Source organism: Erythrolamprus reginae, chromosome 5 (assembly GCF_031021105.1).
Source record: "Erythrolamprus reginae isolate rEryReg1 chromosome 5, rEryReg1.hap1, whole genome shotgun sequence".
In the NCBI taxonomy this organism is placed as follows: Eukaryota; Metazoa; Chordata; class Lepidosauria; order Squamata; family Dipsadidae; genus Erythrolamprus; species Erythrolamprus reginae.
The window spans coordinates 118,852,625-118,872,254 of NC_091954.1; the positions used below are offsets into that span (position 1 = coordinate 118,852,625).

General features: G+C 52.5%; 1 protein-coding gene across 1 annotated transcript in view; it reads left to right on the top strand.

Moving 5' to 3' along the window:
* The first annotated feature begins 3,822 nt into the window (after positions 1–3,822).
* Positions 3,823–19,630, top strand: part of DLG1 (discs large MAGUK scaffold protein 1) — a 64,883-nt gene continuing 49,075 nt past the window's right edge. The window contains 4 exon segments of the mRNA XM_070753884.1: positions 3,823–3,894; positions 3,983–4,114; positions 4,233–4,378; positions 13,163–13,318. Of these exon segments, the coding sequence (XP_070609985.1) occupies positions 3,876–3,894; positions 3,983–4,114; positions 4,233–4,378; positions 13,163–13,318 (453 nt within the window). The 5' untranslated portion in view covers positions 3,823–3,875.

A 19,630-nucleotide genomic window follows, 5' to 3' on the forward strand; every position in this document is an offset into this window, starting at 1 on the left:
CCCTCTGCCAGAACGGCTGTTCTCTCGCCCAGGCCCCTCCCTCTGCCTTTCCTCCAGGGCTCCCGAGTGTGTTGGGGGGGGGGGGTCAGAAAGGAGCGCTGGGTAGGGGAACTGTGGCTAAGGGGGGCCCTGCTCCCTCCCCCCCCCTCTTCTGGAGAAGGCAGCGGTGGTGGTGGTGGTGGTGGTGCCCCCAGGTGTTAAGAGCCTCAGCTTGATGGTGAAACACCTGCCGGAACTGGGGAGCCCAGGTGGTGTGGCTGAAGGATGAGGCCTGTGGGTGGCCTTGGGGAGGGGGGTCTCCAGGCTGCTCTCCCACTGGGTGGAGACCCCCAAGGAAGGCCCCCTCCTCGCCAGGCTCCCTCCATCTCTGGGGTGCCGGTCAGTGGGCTCCGGCCTTTGGTGCTGCTTGCCGATATCTGGCCATATTGCGATTGGCTGAGTTCACACGTGACGCCTAATCAGGGAAGGACCACGCGGGGGCCAGGTGAAGACTGACCAGCCTTAATCTCCCCCGGACTGGGCTCACTGGGAAAAAACTGCACGGATTGTGAAACCCAAGAAGAGGGGTCAATGGTGAGGCTGCTCGACCTCCGACGTGCGCCTCTCCAGGATTGTAAAATGGGGGGTGGGCTTTGGGGTGGGGGGCTGAGCCCTGGCCTGGATCCCTCTGATTGTCTTGCTGTAGGCAGAGAGGCGCTGAGAATGAGACGCAAATCTAAAATTGTACATTAACAGATGTAAAGATTGAAAGCCATTTTTTGTATCCTTTTTCTAATTTTCTTCTACTTCCCCCCCCCCCCATTTCTTCCACATTTAGTTTTCTCTCTGATTTTTCTTTTCTCATGTTTTTATTGGTTTTTAATCTTCCTTCTTAAACTTTTAATAAAATTATGAAGTTTGTGCACCAGCTACAGCAGCCTCTCCTGGATCATGACTCCCCCAGCCTCCCCCCCATCACCTCTCATGGGGGGGGGCTTCCTGCAATGCGCTCTGCATGGGGGGCTATTCTAGAAATCGATTCAGAAGCTTCAGCTGGTGGGGCGTCTGTGCCCCCCCCCTCATGTTACACCTTTGCTCTGCAAACTTGGCTGGCTGTCGGCCTGCTTCCCAGGGCAGTTCCAGCGGCCAGTTCTGACCTTTAAAGCCCTCCGTGGCAGTCAGGTCCAGGGCTACCTGAGCCTTAGTCCCACTAGGAGAGGGGTAGGCCAAGTGGGCTCTTCTATGGCTTGTGGACTTCAACTCCCAGAAGTCCTGAGCCAATCATGCTAGCTCAGGAATTCTGGGAGTTGGAGTCCACAGGTCCTAGAAGAGCCCACTTGGCCTACTCCTGTTAGGACAAGCCCATCTTTTTCCCCCCAAAAAAGTTTTTGTACTTTTCTCCACAACATTACAAACAAATATGTATACAGTATATCTTAAAATATTAAAAACAACATTCATAATTACACATTTTTATCAATTATTGAAAAATCCGTGTCTTATCTGTCCCTTTCCCCCCCTCTCTTTCCTTGCCCTCCCCTCCCTCCCTCGCCTCCTCCTCCCCACTTCCTCCTCTCCCTCCCTCTTCTACGGCCTCTTGACCTTTCCCAGAGTGTGGTTGGCAGGCTGATGGTGTATTTCCAAGTTTAAAACTAACAATTTATTTATTATTTAGATTTGTATGCCGCCCCTCTCCGCAGACTCGGGGCGGCTCACAACAAAGTGAAAAAAACAATCTACAACAAATCTAAATTACTGTTTAAAAATATTTAAAAGACCCCATTTTCTAAACACACATACATACAAACATACCATTCATAAATTGCATATGCCCGGGGGAGATGTCTCAGTTCCCCCATGCCTGATGACAGAGGTGGGTCTTAAGGAGTTTACGAAAGGCAAGGAGAGTAGGGGCAGTTCTAATCTCCGGGGGGAGTTGATTCCAGAGGGCCGGGGCCGCCACAGAGAAGGCTCGTCCCCTGGGGCCCGCCAACCGACATTGTTTAGTTGACGGGACCCGGACAATGTCTCTTCCGGAAAATTTTTATTATTATAATATTTACTTATGAAAGAGAAAAAAAGAATCTTTATTCTCGGTATATGTTGCCAAAAGAAAATTAATTTTGTCTTCTGGTTTCTCCTTCAGTTGAATCAAAATTTTAACTCCCACTTTTAAATGCTGTTGACTTAACTTTCCAAAATGATTTATTATTTCTTGTGCCTCTTAATTTTAGGCCTAATGCTTTCTCCCCCTGTCTTTCCTCAATGTTTGTTTTTCTAGTTCCCTCTTTTATCATAACTAAATGCCTTTAAAGTACATTTAGGCTTATAATTAATCATATTATCTTATATTCTTTTATTTATTTATTGGATTTCTTGGTCCCCCCACACAATATCAAAGAAACAATATACAATATAAATATCTAAAATCCAATTAAACTAATTAAAAGCCCTAGTAACATTAAAAGTCACTCATTCCCATTGGAACAACAAGGCTTGGGGGTGGAAGGGGCTGGATTGTTACACCCGACGGTCTCTGGAGGGCTCCTTGGCTGCAGCTGAGAGGACAAAGGCCGGCCAGAGGCATCTCCAGGGCCAGGCAGCCTTGAGGGGGGGCTGGGGGGCGGGACCTCCCGTACAAAAGCTGCTTGTCTCTGGTGCTGTCGGTCAGGGCCCCCCCATGGCAGCGCTTGGGGCCTCCACGCCAGGCAGCCCCTGCCCGATGAATCCGGCTTTGTGAGAAGGTGGGAGGAGGGCCATCTCTGCAGGGAGGAGCTGTCTCCAGAGCTGGGGGGGGGGGCTTCCAGAGAGCCAGGAGCTGCTTCCTCCACCCACCCCGCCTGCAACCCCCCCCCCCACACACACCTGGCACTGGGGAGAGGCCAGGCAGGGATGATGATGCCCCCATAACGCAGGTTGAAAGGCAGCCTTTGCCCCCTCCGTCCTCAGCCCCAAAGGGGGGCCATTCCCAAGCAGACTGGAAGCCACGGAAAAGGCCACGGGAGACCCAGGGGGGGGGGCAGCAGCAGCAGCTTCTCCTTCGGCCCTTGCCCAGGAGGGGGTCCCCTTCAAGGCAACTGGGGGCAGCATGCTGGGGGAATAAAGGGAAGGGCGGGGGGTGGGTGGGCTAGGACCCTGAGATTGGCCCTGGCTGCATAATCTACACACACACACACACACACACACCCTCCCCCCCCAGGCTCTGAACCTGAGCCCATGAAGGGATCCCCCAGCCAGGGAGCTTGCAGTGCCGCCCCTTCCCCTCTGGCTTCACCTGCCGTGGTCCTGAATGGGAAGCCCCCCGCCCCCGCAGTCTCCCCCGCAGCGCAGCTGGAAGCCGAGCCCTCGCGTGCGGGCCAGGCCCTGAGGCTTCGGGGAATCTCGGGGGGGGCGGGGGAGGGGGGGAAAGGCCACCGGACCAGCAGCCCCTCCCCCGGGTGGCCCCCGAAGCGCCTGCAACGAAAGGAGGGGGAGGGGGCAGCGGGAAGGGGCCAAGCTCGGCGGGGGCCGGGAAAGGAGCTCCGCCCTCCCTCCGGCCAGAAGGGCTCCACTGCGGGACGCTCCCTCGGGCGGGGAGGCGGGGGCGGGACCGGCGGCTGCGGCCAGCCAATCGGCGCCTCCCGCGCGCGGGCTCTGGCCGAAAGTTTCCGGGCGGGGCCGAGGCCTGGCGCTCACCTGGCCCGCCCCGCCGGGTAGGTAGGGGGCGGGCCGGCGGGCGCGGATTGGTGGGCGGCGGGGAGGCGTGGCCAAGCTCCCGCCTGCGCCGCCATCTTGCCTGAAAACTTTTGGGCTCCCGGCGCCGCCCGCTCGCCCGTCCGGAGGGTCGCTGAGGGGAGGGGGCAGAGGAGGAGGAGGAGGCGGAGTGGGGGGGGGGGAAGGCCGGAGCGGCGCTCGCCATGCCGGTCAGGAGGCAAGGTGGGCAGGCGGGGGGGGGGGACCCAAGGGGAGGGGGGAGGGGGGTTGTCTCCGGTGAGGGGTCTGACGGCTCCCTCCCTCCCCTCAGACACGCAGCGGGCTCTGCGGCTCCTGGAGGACTACCGGGCCAAGCTGAGCCCGCGGGAGGACCGGCAGCTGCGCAGCTCGGTGGAGCGGGTGATCGGCATCTTCCGCAGCAGCCTCTTCCAGGCCCTGCTTGGTAGGCGGCGGCGGCGGCGGAAGTGGGGTCCCCCCCCGTTGGGCCTCCACCCGGGGGGGGTGTGGGGTGTCATTTCCCCTCTGAGGGCCCCCCTCGACCCCCCCTTTCCCCCCCGCAGACATCCAGGAGTTCTACGAGGCGGCCCTGCTCGAGAGCCCCCCCAGGAGCGCCGCCCCGCCCCAGCCGCCTCCGCCCGCCCAGCCCGGGCCCACCTGGGACTTCCCCGGCCCCACCCCGCCCCGCAGCCCGGCGCCCGAGCCCCAGGTAGGTCAGCCCGGAGCGGCCCCTCGGTGTTGGGGGGGGGGATTCTGGATCTGCTTTCTGGGGGGCGGCTGGAGCTCTGCCAGAAACCCCCCCCCCCGCTTGCTTTGGCTTCCTGGGCCTTGTGCTCTGCTGGATGGGGGGGGTCCCGGGTGGGCAGGAGATGTGCAGAGAGGGCCTTGCTGTGGGCCCCCTGCAAAGAAACCCACCCGGGCTTGGCAGAGTGGGAGGGGAGCCCAGGTGGCCCTTGGGCCCGAGCCTGGGGATTTCCCAGTGGGGGTAGCAGGGGGGCTGTGGCCGCTAGCCTTCCTTTGGAGGCCCACTGAGGTCAGTGGAGTTGGTCTTCCTTACATTCTTTTCGTTGGGCCAGGAGACCCAAACGAGGGTTCTTTCTGCCACCAATGTACATTTGGGATAGACATGTCAACCTACCTAGGTGTGCGCAGTGTGAATGAGCTTTCGAAGAGTTCTTTGTTTCAGACAGGTGTCAGGTGGGCACGTGGGGGCACCTTTGGGCGACGGTTTCTGCTTCCTTGCATGCGGAGAAGCAAAGAAACACACTTGCGTCCCTATGTGGGAAGCCAAATCGCCCTCCATCCCGCACTCGTGGTCCAGAGCCGTCCCGGCAGCAGCCCATCTCTGGACAGGTGTGTTGGCACTGATGGTTAGCAACAGCGCCTAGACGTACCCTACAGGCTCCTTCTTCCTAGCCCTCTCCAAGCGGTTTGCAGAGTCGGCCTATTGCCCCATAACCATCTGGGTCCTCATTTTACCCACCTCGGAAAGACGGAAGGCTGACTTGAACCTTCAGCCTGGTGAGAGTTTTACTGCCAAATCGCAGGCAGGCAGCAGAAGTCGCCCGAAATACTTCTCTCTCGCCACTGTTCCACCCTGGCTCACAGCGGTAGGCAAGCATTTTCTTCACGCCAAAACTGAATTCTATAAACCTAGTTTACTCTTATGGACAAGGAGGATGGGACAAATGTCCTTCTACTGAAACCCCAGATGCCCACAGCAGAATAATGTACATTTATTGTTCTTTTCGGCAAAGTTAGTGGTTTTTGCCTCAGCCCTTGAGCCAGGGAGTTGCTTAAAGCTCAGAAAGAGGGATGGGGGGACGGACGGGGCCTAGCGTTCTGCAGAGAAATCCGTAGAAGCGGCCGGAGGGAAGCTGGAGATGGTGTTAGAAAATAAGACTTGGCAGAAAGAGGGGTGGACGCTTAGAGCCAACTTCCATGAGAGGTGGTGGGTCTTTCATCAGTCACTACTTTTCAGACTGCTTGGGCTAAACACACGTTCATCATCCAGCAATTTAAACAACAGCAACAGCAACAACCCTTAAGCACAGACTGGATGGACCACTCGTCTCTGTTTGTTCTCCATGTTTCTGTGTTTCCGATGTTCTGGCAGAAATAGGCAGCCTGAATCCTCTGGAATACCATGAAATGCTTCCGGTAGGGATTCACTTCTGGAGAATGGCCAGGCCATCCCAAAGTTCCCCACAACTGAAGCAAATTCCTATATGCCTACCAAAACTACATTTTTCAAATTTCCAACTTCTATTCCCATCGAAACACTGTGAGATTCAAGGCCCTTCCCTTTTGTGTACATACGGATGCGTGTATATAAAGATGCACAATCAAAGTGAGATGCATTATTTTGGGGGACTTTTCCAGTTATAGTAACACGCAGCCTCGACTTCTATCCGCAGCTGCTGAGCGTTACTTGAGAGTAAAGGGAGGGACATTCCGAGGGGGATGAATTGGGGCTTCCAGCTGTCCATCCCTCCTTTTAGCAATGGGGAGGGAAGAGGGGAGGATAATTCTTGGCTGTGACCCTTCCTCCCCCATCGCCTTGGATTCTGTCAGGGGGCCGGCCCCCTCTTGGGTGGGCAAGGGGGGGGTGAGCTCTCTGGGGCCACAAAAGCCTCTTGCTCTCCCTTCATTCTTTGAAATTTTGTGTCTCCTGCACCCCTTTCTTTCCTGTGTGCAGCCCTGTTTTGCGTGTCACACTCCTTGTGGAATTGGCAGTGTGGCTTGGCACCTCTTCCTGTAACTCCTCAGGTTCTTTTTCACGTCCATTTCCACAACCCACTAACTCTCTTCCTCCCTTACAGGGATTTTATAGGAGGGCTGCATGTTCTCCACTCGTAGTAGCACTGTCACACGTCTCCTCTTTAACTTCCTGAGCATCACCACTTTCTGGCACTAAAAACTGACCTCCCCCAGTCTGTAGGCGGCTGGGTGGCCTGTCTCCTTCCCCTCTTTTCCCCTCCTTGGACCCCATCCGGGTCTCCCAGGGGATCCTCCTTCCCATCGCTACACCTTTCCTACCACCGAGCATCAGCTCACGCTGCGCTGAGCAGGGCCCCATTGTCTTGGCTGTGTGTTTCTGAGCATTGTTGCCGCGCCAGTCTCTTCCCACAGATTCATGCCGTGTCCTTTTTGAATTAACGGCCCAATCCCATTCATGTGCCTTCCTCCGTGGCCGAGAGCATTCCCATGCGCCCTCAGTTCCCCTGTGGCTGAACCCTTTGATTTAATGGCCCTTCTTCACTTTCACTTTGGCCATTCCATGTTTTCCTGGACGGGGGAGATCCTGCGGGCCCTCTTTGGAAGTGGGGAGCCGGAGTAGGGCCCCCCCACCCCCCCTCAGCCAGCCTCCTGATCGGCCGCTGGGATCCGTGCGGCAGAAGAAGGAGGGTTCATTTCAGGTGCTGGTTTTATGGATCCTTTTTTTCTTAATTTCTAACTCAGGTGAAAGAAGTCTTGGCGGGAATACTTTTATTTATTTATTTTTATTTTTTGGAAAAAAGTAATGCTTTTAACTTTAAAAACATACATTCATATTCTTCATTTCCGTGAAAGAGATGATTATTTGGTATTTGTGAATATTAATATAAGTATTTACATTTATATTTACATTTATATGAATATTTAATTATTTTTTCTCGTTTCTCATTTAAGTGTATAATTTATCCCATGCTGTATAATATTCTTTTTCTTAACAATCTTGTAATTCCATCATTAATTTTGACATTTCTGCACATTCCATTATTTTTTTTATAATCATATCCCCAATTTCCATGTGCAAAAACTATTCTAGTAGCCGTCAAGATGTGCATTATTAAATATTGATTCTCCTTTGTCCATTGTCCTCTAATGATCCCTAATAAGTATATCTCAGGTTTAAATTCAAGTGGTGTGTTTGTGATTTCTTCAATCCACGATCGTATCCTATTCCAGTATCTTGTTGGCCACCACATATGGAAGTACATGTACCATTTTCATATTTACATTTCCAGCATCTTGGATTAAGATGGGTACATATATTTAGCTAACCTAGCTGGGGCCAAGTGCTAGCAGTAATACATTTTATATACGTTCTCCTTCTAAGTTGCCGACATGGTCAATTTGTAATTTTTCATCCAAGGTTTTTCCCAATCATCTAATTGAATAGTATATCCGAAATTCTGGGCCCATCCTATCATATTAATCTCCACAATCTCCACCTCCCTGTCAACTTGTAATAAGTTGGATATGAATTTATTATCTGTTCCTAGTAAGATTTTCTCCCTTATTTTCCGTTCTTTGTCTATGCCGAATTCTTCCATGTCTTTTTTATATCTACCTTGAATCCTTTCAGGGGTTTTGGCATCGAATGGCCCCTTTTCTTCCTGATACAGAGGCAGCGAAATGGTAGGAAAGTGGCACTTTGGGGTAGGAATAAGTGGTTAGGCTGAACCAAAAACTATTTTTCTGTGTTCACAAAAAGATAGGACTGCAAACAGCAGGTATGAATTGCAGCTCCTACGAACTGCAGAGCTTCTATCTCTTTGGGGGGGGGGGAGGAAAGAGGGGGGGCAGAGGAGCAAATGCTTCCTCAGCCGGCTTTGGGGGTTTTTTCCTGTTAACAAAGTCCAGTGGCTGCAGCTGCAAACTTGACTCCCTCCTCTCCTCGCCCCTCCCTCTGTTGCAAACGTTCCATCTGTTTGGGGAGGGGGGCTTTCTAGAAGGCTTGGGGGGATGGGTGGGCATCTGAGCTTCCCCCCCCCTTTCTCCCTGGCTCCTTGCTTTCCTCGCTGCCTTGGGTTTTCTATTCAGCCGCCTTCCTTTCCCTCCCTCTCCTCCTCCTCGCCCTTCTACTCCTTCCACTCCCCCCCTCCTCTTATCTGCCCCTTTGGGGTTAACTTGATATTAGGATGTATGGTTTTTGGTGTGTCAGTTGCCATTCTGAGCTTGTGGTTTTAACTGTGCCCAATCATTCCTCTGCTAGGTTCACATAGAGCATGGGTAGGCAAAGTTGGCTCTTCTGTGACATGTGGACTTCAACTCCCAGAATTACTAGGCTAGCATGATTGGCTCAGGAATTCTGGGAGTTGAAGTCCACAAGTCATAGAAGAGCCAAGTTTGCCTACCCCTGACATAGAGCTACTGTGAGAGTTTTATTACAGAGAAGCAATGCTAGTCTGTGCTGCATTTGTTTCTTACTTCAGGGATCAGCTTGGAAAATAATAAAATTCTTAGATTGCCATATGGTTTTTCTTCTTCCCTGCTGATTTTTTGGCCCTCTAATCTAGCAAGGAAAACCAACTAAAGGCCAATAGAGCATCCCCCTCATTCCCCTCCTCAAATGGGCTGTTTTCTCTCCCAAAACAGAGAGAAAACAGCCCAGTTGGGGAAGGGAATGAAGTGGTTTTCCTTGCTAGATTATGGATAAGAGGGCCAAAAAATCATCAGGGAAGAAGAAGAAGAATCTAAGAATGGTATTATTTTCCAAGCTGATCCCTGAGTTAGGGGCACAAGGGTCTTCAATCCTGGCAAGTTTAAGACTTGTGGACTTCAATTCCCATTTCTGAACTAGCATGACTGATGGAGGAATTCTGGGAGTTGAAGTCCACAAGTTTTGAAGCTGTCAAGTTTGAAGTTTGTAAAAAATTTTCATGGTTTTAAAAAGTATACATGGTTGTAAAAAGTATTTTGCTACACTGGTATTTTATTAAACAATATAAATATTACACCACAACTCTAAAATCTAGGGGTGTCTTATACACCGAAAAATACGGTAATTCTTGCATGATCTTTACGTTACTGTATTTATCCAATAGTTCTTCTTCATAAGTTTTCTTTTCAGTCTTCTCTTGTGCATTTGTATAAATCATGGCCTCCATAGCGGATGACCATCTTGGGACTTTTATATAATGTTCAGCCTTAGTTTTCCTCTAAATTTGTAGAAATACAGCTCTTATTGAGTGACTTTGAAAATGTGAATGTTGGGTGGGGGGGGGGGTTCTCCATAAGTGGGCATGCCTGCCCTATTGTAAATTATGTCCCTCTAGTGCTAATAATCTTCCATTTTTTAAGATTATCCACTCTTTTATCCATAATATTGCTGCCAGTTGATGGTAAATTTCCAAGTCTGGAAGTCCGAAGCCACCACTAAAACAACTATCTTGCAAATGTTTGAGCATTACTGTATTCTTGGCTTTCCCCCCTCTCCAGATGAATTTAGTTATTATTTTATTTAATTCTTGGAGAAAAAAGTTTTATCCCATTTTATAGGTGCTACTTGGAAGCATAGTTCCCTCTAAGCTGAGCAGTGAGCAATCGCTCACTTAAAAATCATCATCAACTCAGAGTTTTCCAAACCTGCCCAGAAGCCGAGAGGGAAAGAGTGAGAGGGAAGGAGAGAGAGAGGAAGAGAGAGAAACAGATAGAAAAAAGAGAGGAAGGAAAAGAGAAAGAAAAAGAATGGGAGTAAGGAAGAGAGAAAGAAAATCAAAATCTAGTTTGAAACTAGCTCAACTATTTAAGTGGCATTTTGATATTGATAGAGTTGCCCTATTATGAGCTCACTGTTATAGACACACAGTACAGTATTTTGTTTTGAAATTCTCTGAGGCAAAACAGGGTGGGTTTTTCATTTGTTTGTTTGTTTGTTTGTTTATTTATTATTTCTGTGCCGCCCAGTCCCGAAGGGACTGCCGCTCAGACACTATACTTTTCCGGCCACCCCAAAAAAAAATTAGAGGGAAGACTGCTTGGAAGGAGTGCAGCCATCTTGGCAATACGTTCCTCTTTATTGATGCTATTTTCCCAATTAAGGATAGTTGCATTTTACTCCATTTTCCTAAATTCTGTTTTGTTTTTTGAAATAGCATAATGTGGTTATTTTCCTTAAGTGATGATTATCTTGCTGTAAGCCAAATTCCCAGGTATTTAATTTCTTTTCCTTATCTGTAATCCGTTTTTCTCTGCCAATTCTTTTACCTGGTTTTTACTTAAATTTTTGGTTAGTATTTTTGTTGATCTTAAGTCCTGCTACTACTCCAAATTGTTCTATTTCCTTCCACAATTGAATACCAGATTCTAGCGGATGCCTAGGTTTCCTTTTCTTTTTATCCTAGTACCTTTAATTGCTTTATTATGTCTGATTTGGTTCAATAGTACCTTAATAGATAGTATGAATGTTAGGGGTGACATTGGACCTCCTTGTCTTACTCCTTTGGAAATGGTGAATTCTTCTGCAAAGTCTCCATTTATCATCACTCCCGCCTTCTGTTTAGTATATGTATCGCATCTATCACCTTTTCAAATTTAGAACTGAATTTCATAGCTCTTATTTGTTGTTTAAAAAATTTGGAGGGAATATTTTTAAAGCCTTTAACACAAAAAGCTGTTCACAAAGTCAATGGCACAGGTCGTCTTTGACGTATAACAGTCCATTTAGTGACCATTCAAAGTTACACCAACACCTGAAAAAAGTGACTTATGGCCATTTTTCACAGTTACGACCTTTGCCGAATCTCCCCATGATCACGTGATCCAAGTTTAGGTGCCTCACAACTGGTTCATACTTGTGACGGTTGCAATGTGTGTGTCCCCCCCCCCAGGGTCACGCGATCCTCTTCCGCGACCTTCTGACTAGCAAGGGGAAAGCAGACCAACTCACCCAATGCGGTGACTCTATTTCGTAAAATAGGGCAAAACCCACTGAACAGATTCTTACTTGACTACATAAATTTTGGGCTCAGTTGTGGTTGTGAGTTGAGGACTCTCTGTATTCTTTGAACGCTGTTGTTGCCCCCCCCTTGGCCCCCCTGTGCCAGCGCCCTGCTTTGTGGAAGTGGGGGCGGCCTCCGTCTCTCCCCCTCATTTGGGGAGCCTAGGATGTGAGACGGGGGGCCGTGTAAATGGAATAAATGGACCAATGAGGGGCTGAAAGGCCCATGGAATCACGCACTCGTTGTGTTTCTGAAAGTAAAAGAGAGACAGAGCGGAAGCTTTGGCAATAAAACTTTGATTTTACAGGCCATTTGAAGAGAAAGTGTAAGCCAAATATTGGTTAAAGCTGAATGTGTGGAATGTGTATTAATTCTGCATGAAATAATGTTTATGCAAAAATTAGCAGTTAAAAGTAAAACTTGAACTGATTCCAGAACACAATTAGCCTGAATTCCAACTTTGTTTGTTGCTTTCAAAGTCTGCGGGATGAAGATTTGTAAAATGAAAGTTTTACTGTGAAAGGTCTGATGAGTTGGTGCAAGTAATAAAGACGGTCTAAGTTTAATCCTGGGTGATTGACGTCTGGGCCCCTCCAGCAGAGGCGAAGTTGAAGGGCCAAATGCCTCCGAGTGGGGCAGGCAGGCCCCATTTTCACACCTTTCCTCTTAGTAATTATAGAGACCCACTGTTTCTTTTGCGTGTCCAGGGCAGCGTCGTTTTGCGTGACATTCTTGTAGGGTGTCATTTTTACACCCGTTTCCAAATCCCAATTCCTGCTTGTTCCTCTCGCAAGGCGTCTTTTCCGCACAGTGGGGGCTCAGTGTGGCCCACGTGGATGTATTTTGCCTTCGTTCTGCGCTTCCACGTTGGGTTTGAGCCTCCTGTCCTTGCAGCCCTTATTCCCTGCAGTTCCTTCCGTGTATTCTACCTGCCTGCCTGCCTGCCTGCCTGCCTGCCTACCTCTCTTTATGGGCCGCTCTTCTCCTTGCGGACTCAGCGTGGCTCACAATAGTAAAAATAAACACGTAATAATACAATATAACACATTTCAAAATGTATAAATTTTCAGTCATGCCTCTTACATACAAGTGGTCGGAGCGAAGCTTACAATCCCCAGGCCTGCCAGCATAGATATGTTTTTAATGCCTTTCGGAAGGCGAGGGGAGTGGGGGCGGTGCGACTCTCCAGGGGGAGTTAATTTCAGAGGGTCGGGGCCGCAACAGAGAAGGCCCTTCCCCGAGGACCTGCCAGCCGACATTGTTTGGCCGATGGGGCCCAAAGGAGGTGGGTGTAGGAGACAGATGATGGCCCCGTAAATAATAGGTGATAACCAACGCCATGAATTGCGTTCGGATCGGCAGCCAGTGCCGCTCGCGGAGTGCTGGACTGAGGTGGGCGCCCCGGGCTGGTTGCAGCCTCTGAACGTTCTTCAAGGGAAGCCCCCAGGGGGAGCGCATTGCAGCCATCGAGCCCCGAGGGGAGGAGGGCGTGGGTGACTGTGAGGAGAGACTCCCTGTACCCCTGGCTCGGTGCCTTTGGCGTCTGGGGGGCTGGGGGGTCCGCTCCTTATGGCCACTCCTGAAAGGGATAGCCAGGTTTGGGGCACCACAGTGCATAAACAGGAAGCGAGGCGGCAGAGCCCCAGTAAGGCCCCCGAAGAGGACCTCGATGTGCCCCCATTGGGGGGGGGGCTGCCTTGTCTCCCCTGCCAGAAGCCTCAGCGGCTGTTGGACTCGGTCCGGGTGGTTCTTTCCCAGCACAGCCCCCCCTTTGCCCCCTGCAGGAACGTGGCTCCCAAGATGAGGACTCTCTTCCCTCGGAGCCCAGCAGCCTCGCTCAGGCCCCGGTCCCCGAGCTGGTGCACGTGTCCGAGAAGAGCCTCTCGCAGCTGGAGAGCGTCCATGGCTTCGTGGGCCACTTGCACATCTCACCAGCTAAGGTAAGAGCCACGGCCGGGCACAGTGGCAGGACCAGACGGAGCGCCCGGGGGGAGGGAGGGCGGCCAAAGACCCTTTGCAGCTGATCAAAGGTGGGCGGCTCCTGGCCACAGGGGCAGCCACGGGGGCCACAGCACATGGGAAGCCGCACTGGAGGCGGCTGACTGCTCCGGTCCCCGGTCTCCTGCCTCCCTGGTCTCGGCTTCCTCTGATTCTCCTGGTGGCCGTAACTGAGCCTGCGACTTCGGTTGCAAGTCATTGCGGTCATTGTGTGAGGCATCGTGCCACTGATTGTGACTCAGGGACTGCGGTATCGGCACTGCAGGGGGACACAGGGAGGCTGCAGAAGGAAGTAGCCCACCCACCCACCCCCCGAGTTCCCCCAGAGCTTCCAGGCCGTGGATGAAACAGCCCTGGCCCAGCCCAGCCTCGCTCTGAGGTGGGGAGGCAGGAAGCTGTCCAGGCCTTTCCCCACCACTGAGCTGCCCCTGCCCCTGGGGGCTTTCCCTCACGGCTGCAGGAGGGAAGGGCTTTTGGAGCAGGAGGAGGAGGGAGTCTCCTCCTCCTCCTCCTCTTCCACCCAGAGAGAAAAGGGCAGGGGGAGAGGGGGGGTCTCCTCCCAGACTCTTCCTCCTTCTCCAGAGCCCTAGAAGTAGGCAGGGGGGATTCCTCCAGGGTCCTTCTATACAGGCCTTTCCCCAAAGCCAAAAGCCAGTTTGCACCACTCCCTTCCTCCTCCTCCTCCTCCTCCCTGTCTGGATTCCAGCAGGCTTTGCCTTGCTTTTGAGCTGGGGGGGGGGCACAGGCCGAGGGAGAGGGGGCACAGAAGCCCCTGGTGGGAGGGAGCCACGCAGGGGGAGAGGCTGGACGTGGTCTGAATGCCGCCCATCCCTGGGGGAGGCCTGCCTCCTCCGGCCTTCTGCCCCTCTCAGGCTTGTCAGGAAGGGGGTGGGGTCTGCTAGAAATGTCCCAGAGCTCCCTTTGTGGCCGGGGTGGGGGGGCACCACCTGCATCCTGTGGGGCTTCCGGGTGTTTATGGGCATTGCGGGGAGGAAAGAGAGTCAGGAGGCCGTGAGAGCCAGAGGTTCAGGCCGGGGTCTCCAGCCCCTTGGCCGGTGACTCTGAAGGGTCCCTGAATGGACGGTCGCAGATTGAAGGCTCTAACGAAAGGCTCACAGGGTGCAGTTTCCGGCCTTCCTCCAGGCTGCCCTCTGCCCCCTCCTCTTTCCTGGGGTCTCGGGGGGATCACGGGGCCTTCCTTGAACTCCACCGAGGGGAAAAGGAGGCCGGGGAGGGGGGGAGTGAGGGCCCTCCCCCCATAACCTGGCTGAGGCCGATGGGCCGGTTTGTGAGACGGAGCAACAGCATGCAGAGGGGGGGGGGTCCCTTTCATAGAGACCCTGCTCTCGTTCTCCAGCGCTCCTCCTCCGCCTCCTCCCTTCTCTTTTCGGGGGTCTGCCTCTCCCCTTCCCAGAGTTTTGGGCCCTTGTTTTGCCACCGACTCCCGTGAGCCTACAGGGCTCCACCCGAGGACTTGGCTGCTGCTCTGGCCTGCTTCAGGGCCACCCGTGTTTTGGCCACTTTGTGCTGCCAGGGCCCAAGAGGGGCAGCACTCCAGGTGGACCAGAATGTTTGCCCTGGAGAGGAGGAGCAGGAGGGAAGGGAGAGGGGAGGGGAGAGACTGCAGCCACAGCTCTGGGATACGGGGCTGACTTTCCCAGCAAGGTCAGCTCAGCACCCGCCCCCTCCCCCCCGTCAGCCGGCCCACCTCCGTTTTCCTTCACTCCAGAGTGGGTGGGGCTTCTGGGGAGAAGGGGGAGCAAAGGGGTTTCCAGGCTGCGTGTCTCGGAGGCAGAAGCAGGCAGGTGGGCCAGAGAGGGGGCTGAGCTTCCCCCACCCCAGAGGTCTGCGGGACTTAAAACTATGAGTTTGGTGGGAGACCCGGGTTTGGACAACCCCAAAGACAACCTTCTGGAGGGGGCAGCAAAGGGGCCTGGAGGAAATAATTGCATTGCCTTAAGGTCTTCCGGGCTCTTGCTGTGTCAAAGATAATATATGCTGCTAAAGCCTCAAAAGAGGAAGAAATAGCAAAATCTGTAAAGAAGGGGGATAAAACCTTCTTCAGATATATTAGTGATAGGAAGAAGAAAAACTGCAGCATCACGAAGCTTAGTACCGGGAATAATACATGCATTGATGGGAATAAGGAGATCGCTGACCATTTCAATAGCTACTTCTGTTCAGTTTTCTCAAAAGACACCTTACAAAATAATACTATAGAGGGATATAGCATTGCTTCCAGCTGTACGGATTCAGCTCCAGTGATCTTAGAAGCCGATGTCTTAGAAGAACTTGAAAGATTAAAGATAAATAAGGCAATGGGTCCAGATGGCATCCATCCCAGAGTTCTTAAAGAACTCAGATCTGTCATTGCTACCCCCCTGACTGATTTGTTTAACCAATCCCTGTTAACAGGAGATGTTCCTGAGGATTGGAGAATGGCCAGTGTTGTGCCTATCCACAAGAAGGGCAGTAGAGAAGAAGCTGGAAACTACAGGCCAGTTAGCTTGACATCAGTTGTCGTTAAAATGATGGAGACTCTACTCAAAAAGAGGATAAATCAGCATCTAAAAAACAATAACTTATTGGACCCAAATCAGCATGGCTTTACTGAAGGCAAATCATGTCAGACTAATCTCATTGATTTCTTTGACTATGTCACAAAGGTGTTGGATGAAGGTGGTGCCGTGGATATTGCCTACCTGGACTTCAGCAAAGCATTTGATACGGTTCCACATAAAGAGCTGATAGATAAATTAGTGAAGATTGGACTTAATCCCTGGACAGTTCAGTGGATTTCAAGCTGGCTGAAGCGTAGACATCAGAGAGTTATTGTTAATGGCGAGTATTCTGAGCAGAGACAGGTTACAAGCGATGTGCCACAAGGGTCTGTTCTGGGTCCTATTCTTTTTAATATGTTTGTGAGTGACATAGGGGAAGGTTTGGTAGGGAAGGTTTGCCTATTTGCCGATGACTCTAAAGTGTGCAATAGGGTTGATATTCCTGGAGGCGTCTGTAATATGGCAAATGATTTAGCTTTACTAGATAAATGGTCAAAACAATGGAAACTGTAGTTTAGTGTTTCCAAATGTAAAATAATGCACTTGGGGAAAAGGAATCCTCAATCTGAGTACAGTGGTACCTCAAGATACGAACCCCTCGTCTTACGAACAACTCGTGATACGAACCCGGGGTTCAGAAAAAAATTGCTTCTTCTTACGAACTTTTTTCGAGTTACGAACGCCAAACCCGAACTTCCGGGTTCGGCGTTCGGAGGCTCCTGGGAAGCCGCCCGGCTGTTTTAAAAGGTGACCGCCGGGCTGCGGGGCTTCCCAGCAACCTCCCGAACCCCGAACTTTTGCCGAACTTCCGGGTTCGGGGTTCGGGGGGGCCTGGGAAGCCCCCCAGCCCGGCGGTCACCTTTTAAAACAGCCAGGCGGCTTCCCAGGAGCCTCCGAACGCGGAAGTTCGGGTTTGGCGTTCGGCTTCGGGAGGCTGCTGGGAAGCCGCCCGGCTGTTTTAAAAGGTCACAGCCGGGCTGGGGCGCTTGCCAGCAGCCCCGACTCCCCGCCGCTCGCCCATGGCCGGCAGAAGATCGCTCTTGCCCGGCTTCCCCGCGAGGCATCAGGTCAGCATTCTGTGCGGGCGGGCGACGGGGAAACCGGCGGCTGTGGCAGCTGCTGCAGGAGGCTTTCCCCCTCCTCGTCCGCCGCCCGTCCGCCCAGAATGCTGACCTGATGCCTCGCGGGGAAGCTGGGCAAGAGCGATCTTCTGCCGGCCATGGGCGAGCTACAATAGGCTTCCACGCCCTTCGTCCGTGCCTGGCGGGAGGTGAAGAGTGCTTTGCCCAGTGCAAAGTTGACAGCAAGCAGCTCCGCAGTCGCCAAAGGAGGCTTAACCCCGCCCCTCTGTCCCACCCATCGCCCGTATCCGGCATAACTTCCTCCTGCCTATCCCCGCTCTTCTGCCGGCCACGGGCGATGGGTGGGACAGAGGGGTGGGGTTAAGCCTCCTTTGGTGACTGCGGAGCTGCTGGCTGTCAACTTTGCACTGGGCAAAGCACTCTTCACCTCCCGCCAGGCACGGGCGAAGGGCGTGGAAGCCTATTGTAGCAGCTGCTACAGCGGAGACATTTGGGGTTTTGGCTCGGCAAAAGGCAGGAGATCCAGCGCTTCACTTGCCCTCCCAGCAAAATGCAAAGCCGCGCAGCTCCCCAGCCGCCAAAGGAGGCTTAACCCCGCCCCTCTGTCCCACCCATCGCCCGTATCCGGCATAACTTCCTCCTGCCTGTCCCGCTCCGGCAGAAGAGCAGGGGCAGGCAGGAGGCAGTCTTTAACATGCCGCAGAGGCTCTGGAGCGCCGCCCGGTCTTCGCAGCACTGGCTTTCGCCCTTGTTGCGTTCGCGAGCTTTCATTCCCAGGAAGCTCTCCGAGCTCGGGAAGGATCCCACGGTCAGTCGGCTGCGGGCAGGAGGAAGGCGAATGCAGTCCGGAGGCTGGGAGGGAGGCGGAGAAAGGGATCAATGTAAAAGCGCTGGGCTGGGAACGTCTTTGGCCAATTAGCTCCTGGTGCGTGGAGGCTGCCTCCCTCCTCCTCCCGTATTCCGCCTCCCTTCCAGCCTCCGGGTCGCATTCGCCTTCCTCCGCCACCACCAGCATCTAGCTCCTCCTCCTCTTCTCGCTTCTGTACAAAATGACAGCCGGGCAGCAGCGCGGAGGCTGGGGGAGGCGGGTGTGTGTGGAAGAGGTCCGTGGGAGAACTGGGGGGAGCCACGGCCACCGCCCCGTGGAAGGGACCTGGCTGGGAAGCTCCCGAAGGTGATCTTTGCGGGGGCCCCCAGGAGAGCTAGCAGCAGGCGTGGGCTGGGGTCTTTCCTCTGGGGGCAAAGGTGGTGGTCTAGGCACCGCAGCTCCCCCCAGTTCTCCTGCGGACCTCTTCCACACACACCCGCCGCCTCCAGCCTCCGTGCCGCCGCCCAGCTGTCATCTTGTAAAGAAGCGAGAAGAGGAGGAGCTGGATGCTGCTGGCGGTGGAGGAAGGCGAATGTGGCTGGGAGGGAGGCGGAATATGGGAGGAGGAGGAAGAGGAGGAGGAGGGAGGAAGGAGAGAGAGAGAGAGAGAGAAGTTTCTGCTTGAAGTTGAAGGTGGCGGCGCAGCGCGAATCCGGCAAGGGCTTCTCCAACCTTTTCCCTCCCTTCCCTTCGAGTCATTGTAGCCGGACAGTAACTGTCTACCCAATCCACCCATGAGGCTCCCTCTGGGCAGCCTGCACTGTCTCTCCCCCCCCCCCCCGTCTCCCCCCTCCTCTACCCACCCCCGAACGATCTGAATGCCGGCAGTAGTGAGGCAAAAGGGGTGAGTTTTCCGCTTGCACGCATTAATCGCTTTTCCATTGATTCCTATGGGAAACATTGTTTCATCTTACGAACTTTTCACCTTACCAACCTCGTCCCAGAACCAATTAAGTTCGTATCATGAGGTATCACTGTATTGCATTGGCAGTTCCGTGTTAGCAAAAACTTCAGAAGAGAAGGATTTAGGGGTCGTGATTTCTGACAGTCTCCAAATGGGTGAGCAGTGTGGTCGGGCAGTAGTAAAAGCAAGTAGGATGCTTGGCTGCGTAGCTAGAGGTATAACAAGCAGGAAGAGGGAGATTGTGATCCCGCTATATAGAGTGCTGGTGATACCACATTTGGAATAATACTGTGTTCAGTTCTTGGAGACCTCACCTATAAAAAGATATTGACAAAATTGAATGGGTCCAAAGACGGGCTACAAGAATGGTGGAAGGTCTTAAGCATAAAACGTATCAGGAAAGACTTCATGGACTCCATCTGTAGAGTCTGGAGGACAGAAGGGAAAGTGGAGACAGGATCGAAACATTTAAATAGGTTAAAGGGTTAAATAAGGTTCAGGAGGGAAGTGTTTTTAATAGGAAAGTGAACCCAAGAACAAGGGGACACAATGTGAGGTTAGTTGGGGGAAAGATCAGAAGTAACATGAGAAAATATTATTTGACTGAAAGACTCATAGATGCTTGGAACAAACTTCCAGCAGACGTGGTTGGTCCTTCCTAAGTAAAATACAGGAAATAGTAGAAGGGCAGACTAGATGGACCATGAGGTCTTTTTCTGCCATCAATCTTCTATGTTCCCATCACATTTCTCCATTTCAGAATATTAACTAATTAAAAGGTGGAACCGCTTGAATAAATGATAAATAGGCAAGGTAGCCTCCCCGTAGTATCCAGATAC